The 13,949-nt window shown below is 35.7% G+C and overlaps 1 protein-coding gene across 6 annotated transcripts in view; it reads right to left on the bottom strand.

Annotated features, from left to right (window-relative positions):
* LAMA2 (laminin subunit alpha 2) overlaps positions 1 to 13,949 on the bottom strand; it is a 535,718-nt gene that overhangs the window by 154,664 nt on the left and 367,105 nt on the right. For all 6 annotated transcript variants that reach the window (XM_074333565.1, XM_074333563.1, XM_074333566.1 and 3 more), the window contains 4 exons: positions 13,704 to 13,892; positions 13,489 to 13,622; positions 9,320 to 9,437; positions 1,934 to 2,068 (listed from right to left, as the gene is read on the bottom strand). In XM_074333565.1, coding sequence (XP_074189666.1) covers positions 1,934 to 2,068; positions 9,320 to 9,437; positions 13,489 to 13,622; positions 13,704 to 13,892 — 576 coding nt within the window. The remainder of the gene's footprint in view (positions 1 to 1,933; positions 2,069 to 9,319; positions 9,438 to 13,488; positions 13,623 to 13,703; positions 13,893 to 13,949) is intronic.

Genomic DNA, 13,949 nt, shown 5'->3' with positions numbered 1-13,949 from the left:
GAATTTATGATGGGGCTAGACAGCATAGTTGTCTATTTTTCAACCGCCACATTCAGCTTAGGAAACACAGGTGTGGAGGAGCAGGATTTAACCAGTGTTGGAATTAACTGAGTAAAAATAAGTAATGGAGTGATAAGGGAAATACATGTTGCAAATCAGTGATATAATGAAGGGTGAGACTATTAAGCTGGTTAAGAAAGTGAGGTCATGAGAGAGAGAAAAAAAAAAACAATAAAAAGGTCTGAGCATCAATGATGAGACTAAAAATGTTGAAGTATTGAGAAGAAATAAACTGGAGAAAAAAGGGATGGTAGTCAAAGAAGAGGATAGTTGACCTTGTGACTATAGAGACATTGCAGTTACAGGTAATGAATGACACGTTTTGGACAGGATCATGAAGTGGGGACAAGAAACTAAGAGTTAAGAGTATGAGAGAGTAATTTTTTGGACCTTAAAATCACCAAGAATTATGACAGGAGTAGTGCTGGAGAGAACGGCAATGATACAGAGGGAAAAATTTTCAAAGAATGAGGTAGGTGACCTGAGGGTCGGTAGACGACGTCAGCAAGCAGGTGCAGTAGGCAGATAGATGGAGGCATGTGATTCGAAGCTGGGCTTCTTATGGAAAAGAAAAGGAGGATGATATGAAACTGGCAATGAGCAGCACGGACCCCTGCCCTGCCTTCAGGCTCTGAGGATGAAGGGTGTGAGAGAAAACATGGCTACCACTTTACCACTTGAGTGCACTACACGGGGAGCAGGGTATCCTGCTAAGGGAAGGGAACAAAATGAAGAGAACATTAAGGGAAAAGGGAGATTATGTGAGGGAGTTTGCTGATGTGTGAGCATGAGTCCCACCAGGCTTGATGGAAGGGTTTCCGAAGATGAGGAGAGGTGGGAGATGGGTTCAGCAAGAGATATGCAGAGCTGCGTGGGGATTTTGGGAGACTCTAAGTGATGACACAGGAAACCTGAAGTGTCATGATTGCATTATTTATATCGGAATAATTTACAGACTATAAAAGTAAGAAATTCAAAATAATAAAAGCTCTCCATGTCTTGAGAATATTAGGCCACTAATAAAATTTATCTTTCCCTGATCTATTTTTTTTTCATTTTGCAATAAAAATCTGAGAGAGAGCAAACAGAAAATTGCTAGGAAAGCTGACACATACAAAAACCAAGAGTTCCATTTTCATTTGGATTTATTCTGCAAATGTTCCAAGTCAGGATAGTGGTGGTAGAGTAGGTTGTTAGCAGGAACATATCAAAATACATAATAAACAAACTAACTAATAAGAGTGGCTGAAATTCTAAAGGAAATGGTTAAATTATAGGATATTTTATCAAAGCTTGTAAAGGTTTTACAAAATATCCAGCAACACAATATTCTCATAATATGTACATTTAAAACTGTGCTGAATATGAAAACTCACCTCTGGTATTATATAAATCATATCTATAAAAACATGTATAGAATTGGTAAGGAAATACTTAAAATATTAAATGTTTATCTTAAGTTGAATTTTGGACTTTCATTTTTTTCTTAATACATCTCTGTAATCTTCAAATTTCTTAAAAGAGCTTATTTTTGTTTATAATCAGAAAAACACCTTCATGGGATTGTTACATAAATAGTTGTGTCCTCAGGTGTTGTTCTAAGATGCTATTAATATTCTATTTCTTGACGTGAGTAGTGGTTTCCCCGATTATCATTTTTAATTACTTTAAAATATATATAATATGATAAATGTCTTTTTCCTGTATGTTTTATTTCACACACACACACACACACACACACACACACACACACACACACACACACACACGCACTCCCTGAAGTTTAACTGGTCTCTGCATGTGATAAATGCACATGTGTAATGAGAAATGCACACATGGACCTTGTTCAAGACACGCTCAGGTAAATAAATACCTGGCATATGGAGGTTTCAGGGTCACAGAAGCTGCTGTGTCCATTACACTGGCATGGGACACAGGTGCCGAGGGTTGGCCCGGGGGTGCGGCCACGCAGCTCAGAACGCAGTCGATAAAATCCTGGCGTACATGTCTGAAAGAAAAAGAAGCCAGTTAGAACAGCTAACTTAGAAATCTTGCTTTAGCAGTTCTTGGGTTCTTCAGTGGTTAAGGTCTTCTTTCCCCCCACCTATGTTAAAGGCAACGTCACTTACAAACACAAGTGTCAATTTTGATCCCGAATGTGTATTTCTGCCTGCTCCCCAGATTGTACAGGCAGTATCCGTGTCATCAGATTTTAGCAAAGGAAAGCTGCTACTTGCATATAACTCTCAGTCGGAAAAAGCTTCCAATAGTCCTCGTTTTCTTGAGACAGAGGTTTGGTTTTAAATAAATTTGTCATATGGACTAAAGAGAGAATTTCGATGTACTTTACAACCTAAAATCTGCTTCTACTGTGCTTGATGGATAACTAGCAAGTGTCCAATGGGACTCAGCAAAAATTAAATAAATAAAAGAGTGTCACAATTGCATTATTTATATCGAAATAATTTACAGACTATAAAAGTAAGAAATTCAGAATAATAAAATCTCTACATGTCTTGGGGATATTAGGCCACTAATAAAATTTATCCTTCCCTGAACTATTTTTTTTATTTTGCAATAAACATCTGAGAGCAAACAAAATTGCTAGTGAAGCTGACATATACAAAATCAAGGCTTCCATCTTCATTTGGGTTTATTATGTAAATGTACCAAAAACCATTTCTGACTTTCTGGAAGGAAGCCCACAACTCTCATTCTCTTTGGAGAGAAAATGAGAACAGTTTTGTGTTCTGGGCTCAGTCCTCCCCGTATGCAGAGCTGCTGCATTTATCAGACACTGTTTGATTTATGAGTAAGAGATAGGAGTTAGTTTTTCAATTACCACTGAAGATTATAAAGGGACTCTTTTATCCTGGTGGCTATGTAGGATTTTTTTCACAGGCTATCTTGTTCCCATTGTTGAAAGAAAAGTGATTGCTGAACAAATATGGGGAAATATTATATTAAGAACTTCTTAATGCCTCTGTATCCCTTTGGTTCTGGACTAGGCCCTCTAGAGTGGAATATTCAAAGAACTTCCTTACAAAGTGAAAAAGATCAATAGTCAGCACTGTCCTTGTTTATTTTGATTTGGATAATGCAAAAGTACCTCAAATAAGTACTTGAGTCTCTGTTTTTATCATAGCCTATATGAAATTCTAATGAGATTTAATAATGTCCCAGCTTTGAGCAAACTGATAAAGCTATAAATAGTATTCAACATATTTTGAGTCTCACATGTCTTATGGTGGACCTAATGGTATAGTTTAATAAGTTTATTCATGTTATTTAAAATCAGCATTGATTTTTCTATTGTTACCAAGCAAGGGCTGGAAATTATGGCTGGAATTCACTGAAGCATCACTGAAGAAACAATCCAAAGTGTATTTAAAAATATTACAAAGTTGCATGCCGACAATAGAATAAAATTTGATTTTCTTTACATGGATTTCATCCTTGGATACCTACATAATTATAGTTATTTTATTGGTATATTTATTTGGTGTGTGTGTGTGCACACGTGCAAATAATCACACAAATTCAGAATTCCTAGCTCTACTTTATACCAAGCAAAAGTTTAAAATAAGTATTAGAAGAAGAAGAAAGTTAAGAAACAGTATCTTCATTGAAGAATCATGTGAAATTCAACGTGATAGACTTAAATTTGAAGGTGAGTGCTACAGGTGAAGTTTACTGTAACACAACTACTATTATGGCCCTTCCCGGGAAAGATGGCAGGACAAAGTAGACAAGCACACTCCTGGTGGGAGTACAAGCTTGAACTCCAAGTGGATTTCTGTGTAGAATCTTCTAGACCTATCTCACTGGTTCTCAACACTGGCTGCATGCTTTCCTCAGAATCATCTGAGGAACTTGAAACACTGGTACCTGGATCCACCCCCCCCGAGATTTGGATTTAATTGGTGGAGAGTAGGGCCAGGGTTTATTTAAAAACTCTTAGGAGGGCTTATAAGCAAACAGGATTGAGAATTGCCTGCATGCTCCTGATTCTTTGTCTTTAAAGAGGATAGACTCTGGTACTATAACACAAATGAGTATAGAAGCCTTGATTTTACAAGTTAGTTTTGTCTAAGGGATACAGGCAAGTCTCTTGGTGTCATTGAGACACTGTTTCCTCACCTCACAAATGAGCGGGTGTGTGGCTCCAGATAATTTGTGACGTTTCTTTCAGTTCTAATACAATTGTTTAATTTTGTATACTTACAGATTAAATTTCTAAGAGCAAAGTAAAAGAGATTTCCACAATGCCAGAGTTAGAAATGTAAAACACACTCTTTAAAGGAATAGGACATATTTATTCCTCTTTAATCCCCTCATTTTCTGGAACCTCTTTGTATTTATTCTTCCCTTTTTCCAAAAACTTTTTTGAGGGTGTTTTTTTATAGCAGATGGTTTTCTTCTTAGTGAACTGGGGCAAAATTCGTAAAAATGATTATACTTAAGTTGCGAACAAAAGAGGAATGATAATAGCTACTTTTAAAAAATGTCCTGTCTAAAATCCATTGTGGAACAAAATGAAGAATTAAAGAAAAGCAAATAAATATACACTGTCCTAATGTTATACATTTTTTTCTAACTCAAAAAGTTTCCTTGCACTAAAATTATTCATAGCTCAATTTTCTTCTGTTCTCCTTCCACATTTATTTACCTAATATGGTATCTCATCAAAAAGTTAGAATTAAATTCACACAAAAATGTGGGAGCGTGGGCAGAGGGAATGGAAGACAAAGAGAGTAACAAGCCAATATGCTCCAGGTGCAGAATTATAGAACATTTTCCCTTCTTCCCTCAGATTTTAGCGTATCTAAAAATAGATACTTTTAGCGTATCTAAAAATAGATATTTGTGCTGTTGCCAATAAAAACACTATCTTGTATCTTTACATGGGTTTTGCATCAGGTGATCCTGAGTTTAATTCCTGTTCCACCACACACTACACATGATTTTGTGCAGGTTTGGAATACTGTGGGCCACAGTTTCCTCACCTGGAACATAAGGATATTGTGTAGCATAATGGTTGGAGGTAAGTATACCTAAGCATTTTGAAACAGACACGTCCAGGTTCAAACTGCAATTTTGCTGTTTTCTAGCTGTGTGATCATGGGCAGGTTTCTTAACCTGCCTGGTCTTCCATTTCCTCTTCTGTAATATGGGGATCGTAGTATACACTCAAATGATCTTGGTGTAAGTGTATTAGGAAATTAATTTGGCATTGTGCAGGATACAGTAAGCACTCAATAAATGGTACGTTTTGTTTATTATAGGGTTTTTATGAAGATTAAGTGAGGTAATGTATGTTTAGTGCTTGGCATGTAATAAATCAACATGGGTGTCTCTATTAAAATATAGTTATGGAGGATAGACTGAAAATAAAGGCAAGGATGGTTGTCCAAGGTCACACTGGCAAACAAAATTATAATGTATGCCACTTACCCCAAGTTCCTCAATATTTTTATGTACCTGAAAACAGAGTCTTTGGCACATGTGCAATAAAAGTGGTAAAGTGTATCCTGAGAGGTGTGCATGTGTAAGAAGGAAAGCCTATTTTCACTGTTTTGTCTTTTGAGTTTTAGGAGCTGATCATAGGTATACATTGTTTGGGGATTTAAAAAAAAAATATATATATTTTACTAGGCAAAAGTGTCAGCTTCTGAGTGCTGACTCAGTAGACACCAACTAGTCCACTGTAAGCCACAAGTCCTATCAAAACCTGGGGGAGAGAAGAAAGAGACTGAAATGATCAAAACGTGTCTTAGATCTCATCTTCTTATTGCAGAAAACCATGCATTCAATGCTAAATATTTTCCATTTCTGCATACAACCTAACCTGAATTTGGGTCAGTTTAGGCAGCACTGTTAACTGAGAGAATGGTGAGGAGCAGACGAGGTAAAGTACGTTAAGCTCAATGGCTCCCACACCAATAAATGTAGTGAGGAAATTGTGTCCTTTACTTGAAGGTAATATGGTCTCTACTTTAAATCATAAATTGTAACAAGTAGGCACTTCTAGAACTAACAGTTTCTTTTTTTTACTAAATGTATTGGGGTGACATTGGTTAATACAATCATATAGGTTTCAAGTGTACAATTCTGTAATACATCATCTGTATATGGCATTGTGTGTTCACCACCTAAAGTCAAATCTCCTTCTGTCACCATATATATGACCCCCTTTACCCTTTTCTACCTTCCACCCACTCCTTTCCCCTCTGGTAACCACTATATTGTTGCCTGTGTCTATGAGTTTTTGTTTGTGTGTTGGTCTTGTTTGTTGCTTTTGGTTTTATATCCCACATATGAGGGAAATATGCATTTTTAATGAACAGGACCACAATGTCATAACTACAAGTAGCAGGCAAAGGCTAACTGTCTTCACAGCTGGCTATATTTCAGTGGTAACTAACACTTAATTTTCTTTCTTTGCACCATATTTGGGGTAAAAACATGAAATGAATAGCTTGTAACTGCAGATGTCTTTAGAATACCATAGATTTGGTGAAAATATTGTAAAGGGGTTGCTTTGTGTGTTCATGACCCAAAGCATATGTTACTGGAATGGGATGTATTATTTCAAAACTCTCCATAGCTCTTGCTTTGATGATTAGATTTTATGCCTGGGTAATTATATTTTAGAATCAAGATGAATTATAAATAAGATATATAATAAAGGCAATGGGTTGTGGAGAACACCTTAGGTACCTTATTATGAGAAACAGGCCTTTATTGTCATAATCTCTCCACTAAGGTATTACTGTAATTATTATTTATAAATAGGAGCTTAAGTGAAATTCATGAGAAATAGGTGAAGCCACCAATGCAGATAATAGTTTGTATGTATTCCTAGTTAGTCTTGATTTCCTTCATTTATCATTTGCTTTATTTGTGCTAATTTGTATTTTCATATAATGATAGAAATTTACTAAGATTAATGGGAAAGCACATTTTAGAATGTACTCTTTTAAGGGCCTACTGATCACAATAAGGAGAGTTTTCAACATCTAAAATCTGGAATGGAAAGAAGACTACATTAAAATAATTTGCTACTCGACTAACGTTATCCATAAATGAACAGTAGTATTATTTTAAATAAATGCAAGAAAAATGTAAAGCAGTAGTAACTTTCTCTTCAAGATATTTAAAGGTCAATCTTACTGAATATCTTCTATAGCAAAATAATACTGCAGAATCAGACAATTTTAGAACTTCAAAAGCCAAACTGTAATTTTTTTAGATTGGATAACTATGTAATAACTAAGGCCTATAGCAATTAAGGGATTGACCCAGGCCACACAGTGAGTCAGCAGTACAGCCAAATGGCACTGGGGATTAAAAAAAAAAGAAAAAAATCACCTCTTCTCTAGAAAGTTCTTTCTGTCTTCTGCCTTTAAATCATTCAGGCTTATAGCAAATTTTATGTGTGTGACTGTCTCATTTTTAACATATACACTGTGTGTGCACATGTATATTTTGTGGGTTATGCACAGAATTGCAATCTACTTAACTGGTGTATATACAAATGAAAACGTGTATGTGGGAGCTCTGATTTAATAATAAGATGGATTATTTGATTAGTTATTGGATCAAATAGAAATATTCAAATGAGTATTGCCCTTGAGGGCAGTCACAAGCAAAGATGTAGAAGTATTCCAAAGGATGTTTCACAAGAATTTTGAAGTCATTCTTATGAAATTGTTCTCTGAGCAATGTGGACACCATATGATGGTTACAAAGTTGAATGGCACTTCAGTTTACTTTGGAGCTTTCACACATATGTTTTCATTTAAATTAATCCTCATGATGATTATACAGGTAAACAATCTGTGGTCCAGAAACAGACAGCAAATTCCCTGTCCAAGGTAGGAATCACCAAACCAATCGTTTTCTTTTTATTATACCATATTACCACTGAAGAGATTTATATTCCTATTTTGAAGTTTTGACTTTAGTTTTGACCTGGTGCCATCACATGCCTCATTCACCATACTTAATAAAATTTCTCAAATCTTATTTATAAAAGATGTATAAAATTACTTATAAATTAACCAATATAGGAATCTGCAACTACTTATTCCATAAATACTAGTATTAACTACACCAACCAACATTGACTACCTCCAGGCACTGTGATACGCCCTTTACATTCATAGCTCATTTAGGCTTCATGGGATTCTCAGACTGTAGGTGGAGGAGATAGTAAAACATCTTACTGGTATTCTGTGGGAACCAACCTATCTGAATAATGAGAAATAGTTCTTGCTGTACGTAGGACTGGATTGGGTCCTGGAGGCCCCTCCCATGTCAGCCTTCAGTTGTTGTACTGTGGGGGAGTGTGATGGGGTCTGCAGGAGAGGAGCAAATGTGGTGCAAGGTACTCAAGGGCTTGGGGATTTACCAGCTGAAGCTTAAAGAGGTTTAGTAAACTGAGCAAGATCTTAGCCCTAGAAAATGACCAAGTCGAGATTCAAACCCAGGCCAGTGTCTCATCCATCACTTTCCCTATGTCGTACTCTTCCTACTAATATGCAATATTTGCAAAAATTAAATTGACTTCCAGAAGATAAAAAGTTAGAAGATGTGCCGATTCTGAAGACAGTCAGAGGAATATCCCAGAAAGTAAATTAAGCAGTTTTAAAAATATAATGACTGAATAACTGGTATTTTGGGAACAATCTATGGCCTTCTTGAAGCCTGTGTTGAAGGGAACAGTCTTCTATTTAGTGTCCAAATTTTGTCATGTTCTACATAAAAACACTATTTTAAAACCCAATATAATCCTATTTTATGATCACTGCAGTTAACAACCAGTAAAACTTCCCAAATCCCATTTACCAAAGATGTATAAATTATTTACAAGTAAATCAATACATGAATATATAATTGCTTATTCCATTAATAACAATATTAACCTAATGCAGGTTAAATTTCTCTATTCATAAGAGGTGTCAGGAAAATAAATCAGATATAATTAATGGGCCTTATGAAAACATTCTTATTGTGACTGCTCCATATTTTTACAAATCTTTTAATTTTTATCAAATACCTCCCTTCAGCTGTGACTCCTATCCCTAAGTAACAATAGCAGCATTCTCTTCTTGCTGTGTCTTACACTGTGAGCGAAAAATCAGATGAAATAGTTAAAGATATGCATGAAAGTAAAACTGATTGTAGCAAAGGTAGCTCTGGGCGTATTTCTATTTGGTTAGTTAAGTGAGCTGAGCTTAAGCAGGAACCAGCTTACCTCACAGGACAAACCAGAATAGCCCGAGGGACAATCACATCTTTCGATCAAGTGAGCTTCAGGAGTCACTGCTGTTACCTGTCCTTGTTCAGCTACCTCCATTGAAATTTCAGAAATCCTGGAAACGGCAAGCATATACTTAGATTACCATACCAGTCAGTTAAGATCACCTAGCAAACAGTCGATCCTACAAGAAGAGTCTTCTCAGGTTTCTGTCAGTAACCTTAAGCTTCTTTTATTGTTTTGAATCTCTCTAAATTCCAGGGGCTCATGTGCCACATCTTATTCTTGTATCTGTGCTTACCCAAAGATTGAGATAAAACATCAGGAAAATATCCACATAAATCATAAGGAGTTTAGTAAATTAGATGTCTGGTGTCCTCTTGAAAAGTTATTGTAAAGATTTTTTTCCTTCACTTTTTAAAATGTGAGAGGCTTCAGGTAGACATGGACAATTAATTAGACATTTACATTCTTTCAAAGAGACAACCTGTGGTTATTTCCCATTAGAAATCCCCCATAGTCGCTAGTGAAATTGCTTTTAATTTACAATTGTCCCTGATTCCTTCCTCTTGAGTCTCCGAATGTCCTTTCTAGAACTTTAGAAAACCATCTAGAAAACAATGACTGAGCATAATCTAATAATATTTTTCTGTTGATAAAATGCTTTCAAATTACTATTTTGTTAACTTTATTAAACAAATCCTTCAAGTAACTTAACTCACTCTTCCTATTGGTGGAAAGGTCTTTATAATTGAAAAAAAAAAAGATTCACAATGAAAACATGGATACCTTTTCATCAATCTGAAATTACACATTAAAAAAATATATGCACTCCATAAACTCAGACTATTTCATGACTAACTGATAACATGAAATGTTCTGCAAATAAACTTTTAAATGAGACAGCGAATAGTTTTGCTTCAATAAAAAGGTACTTCCAATAGCTTAAGGAGCTTGAATCATAAACTTCATAATAGGCAAAGTTAGGTTTCATTGACATTAAATTATGAATGCACACTCAGACTTCACTAGCATTGTAATCTGCAGTCTGAAGATCAGACAGCCTTTATGAAACACACGTTCAGTTAAAAATTCAGATTTCATTCCCCTCCTATAAGAAAGACTCTACCTTTACGTTCTCCCTTGATTCACTGTGGGAGAGTAAAATATAATAGTAACTGGGTGTTTGTTGACAAGTCATCTCCACTGGAATCTCATGGTGTTTTATAACCATGTTAAATGTTACTAGTTACATTTTCTTTCTCTTGCACATGAGCGTGCATGCAGACTAGTGAGTATTTGAAAACCAAGTGCAACTTGAACAGTGTCAACAACAGATATTTCTGCAATGCACCTTTTTTCTTTTCCCCCTCAGAGGATTAGAGAACAACTGTTCTTCCTGAATCAGGGATTTGGCCAAACTCAAGCTTCATGTCAAATGAATACTAAAATATGAAGTTGTTATGGCCTTCAAATAAATATAAGAGAAGACAAATGCAATGCAAAAAGAAAATTTCAGCATGGATGACATATACAAAGTCTGAATTTCAAATACAGTCTGAAACGCTCTGCAAATTTAAGTAGTTACATTTAAATTTGTAACTGAGCAAAGCTGCAAAGTTATATCTTAACTACTTTGGGGGAAAGATCCAAACATATTTTTGACCCCAATCACAATTCTACCGTGTTACAAAATCAAGTGATGTTCCACTGCTTTATTTGTTCTTATTTTTGCTAGATGATGACTCTAGTTTTTATGAAGCCAAGAAAAAAGTGAAGTTTTATTTGTTCTAAAGTTTCAAAAAATTATCTCTTAAAACGAAGGGGATTATTTAGTGCGGTATGTGAAATAAGATGATAAAAGAAAGAGACTTATGGGAAAAAAGACAACCTCACAGTGTAGGAAGATGGAATCTGTGTGAGAGTGGCAAAGAAAGTATAATGAAAAATGCATGACAACATTGTTTCTATCAGTTACAGTAATAAAATGTTCCATGTACTACCAAACTCTTTTACTACCGCACAGAGCAATTTGCAAAATAATATATTTGCACACCCACCTGCTGTCTTCTATAACATACAACCCTGCATTGGCTTCTGCCACTTGATTTCCATTTATTTGATATTCTAAAATAATTAACAGGATGGCTGACAGTACATTTTTGGTATGTTTTTTATTATTTCACATAAAAATCATCTCTTGTTAGAAATGAGAAGTATGAAAAGGAAACCAAAGGATTACAGATTTGAAAATGTATTTTGGTCCTTGATTTATCCTTTTACCAATTGTCGTTACTTTTGGTATAATCAGAAAAGCAATAAAGATTTTCTGCATGAAAGGAAAGGATTTTCTGACAATTAAGTTCGACAACTTATTGCAATGATGTTGCTAACCGTTTTTGATACCAGAGGGATTATTCATTATGAGTTTGTACCAACTGGACAAATAGTTAACCAAGTTTACTATTTGTAAGTGCTGAAAAGGCTGCATGAAAAAGTTAGATGACCTGAACTTTTCACCAACAATTCATGGCTCTTGCATCAGGACACACCAGCTCACACGGCACTGTCTGTGAGGGAGTTTTTAGCCAGTAAACAAATACCTATTGGAACACCCTCCATACTCACCTGATCTGGCCCCCAATGACTTCTTTCTTTACCCCAAAATAAAGGAAATATGAAAGGAAGACATTTTCATGACCTTCAGGACATCAAGGGTAATATGATGACAGCTCTGATGGCCATTCCAGAAAAAGAGTTCCAAAATTGCTTTGAAGGGTGGACTCGGTGCCAGTGTCGGTGCATAGCTTCCCAAGGGGAGTACTTCAAAGGTGACCTTAGTGATATTCAGTAATGAGGTATGTAGCACTTTTTCTAGGATGAGTTCATGAACTTAATTGTCTGACCTTGTGTATTTACTACAGTGTAAACATTTGAAATCTAGTATTTTTATAGTCATTGGTTGGCCAATGAGTGACTTCATAATTTTTTTGTTTTGTTTTGTTTCCCTGGACTGGTCTACAGATTTATTTTATAAGACTGTTTTCAAATATCTACTGATTATATATTCTCACAGGACATAACAGAGAAACTGATCTGCCAGAGAAATTGAACTATGTGTATGAACTGAACTCAAATTTCTGTCCCCATACTATGAAAGCTAACTATCGCTGGGTGATTCCTCATCTTATCACATTGGATAACTTGTCCCTTCCATTCAAGGAACATGACTATGTGTGCTCATAAAGTTGAAGTCTCATGGTTTCTCCATTATTTATCCTCTTAACTTCATACTTTTAAAACATATTCCTTGCTATTAATTTCTTTCCCCGTGGTCTGTTAACATGCTTACTTTTCTCTCAGATTAAACAATTATCCCTTGACCTTTGAAACTATCTCATTCCTCCTTTTGCAATTATGTTCATGGCAACCATTAGTCTACACTTGTGACATTAGAGTCAGTGTTTCCCATTTATTCCTCAAAACTTTGAGACTATTTCTGTCCAAAACTCCACTAAAACTGGTATTAAGAATGTCACCAGTGTGATCCCAAGTGTTAGTTTCAGAAAGTCTTATTTTATTCCACCTCTATGGGTCAAATTAAAACACTCTAGTCCCTTATAATATTCCCATCCTTTGGCTTCCATAATTCATTCTTGCTGGTCTTCTGTGTTCCTTTCTATTCGGTGTGATTCCCGATCTTTTTTACGTTATGATACACAGATAAAATTATAATATTGTATGGTACATGATTGTAAACAGATGATAATGATCATGGTTGAAAGAGCTGGGACCAACCTGTCCCTACCTGGTGCCCCTGAGGGTTAAAGGAGGTCACTTTCTCAGAAATCTTGCAATCTATTTATAGTATAACAATTAATTACCTCTACCCTGCAGGACTTTTCTCTTGAATTTCTGACTGGCATTTAAAACTGACCATGTCAAAGGTCAATTCAACATTTATTCCCCTTAAAATTTCTTCTCATCTTTTTTGGGGGAGTGGCAATAACTTCTACCACAGAACCTGGAAGCCATCTTTGACTTGTCTTCTATCATCACGTTTCCAAAGCAAATATTTCTAAATCTTTCTTGTTTGATGTCTTACTGATCTTCCCTATAGACTCTAGAATAAGAACTTAACTTGGGTATTTTCCATTATACTTTACCTGCTTTGCCTCATGACATTTCCATAAGTAGCCTTGATAAGAATATAATGGATATCATATAATATATCCAAGAAATCTTCACGGGTCACAGTTCTACTGACTCGTGGATCATCACCATAATATTTCCATTCTTTCTGTAACAAGAAAATAAACCACTTACACAAAACTGAATACAAAACATGGACATCCTTGCACCAAACAACCAACAAGCTTACCTCTGTCATTTCGATTTCATGCCTTGTCAGCTGGCCAATGAGAGGAGCAGCCACATGCCTGATCATAATTCTAGCATGAGCCGGAGTCCCACCTCGAATGATGACTTGAGGTTTATACGTAGAGAAACCAGTCTCTTCTCGAGCCTCAAAATAGATGGTGTACTTGAGTTTACCACCATAGGCCATCAACTGACAACATAATAGGAGGAGCGATGAGTTAGACAAATGGAGTGATTCCAAAACCTT

This window comes from Rhinolophus sinicus, linkage group LG05 (genome assembly GCF_036562045.2).
Source record: "Rhinolophus sinicus isolate RSC01 linkage group LG05, ASM3656204v1, whole genome shotgun sequence".
Classification (NCBI taxonomy): Eukaryota; Metazoa; Chordata; class Mammalia; order Chiroptera; family Rhinolophidae; genus Rhinolophus; species Rhinolophus sinicus.
This window is presented reverse-complemented; position numbering and strand designations above follow the sequence as displayed.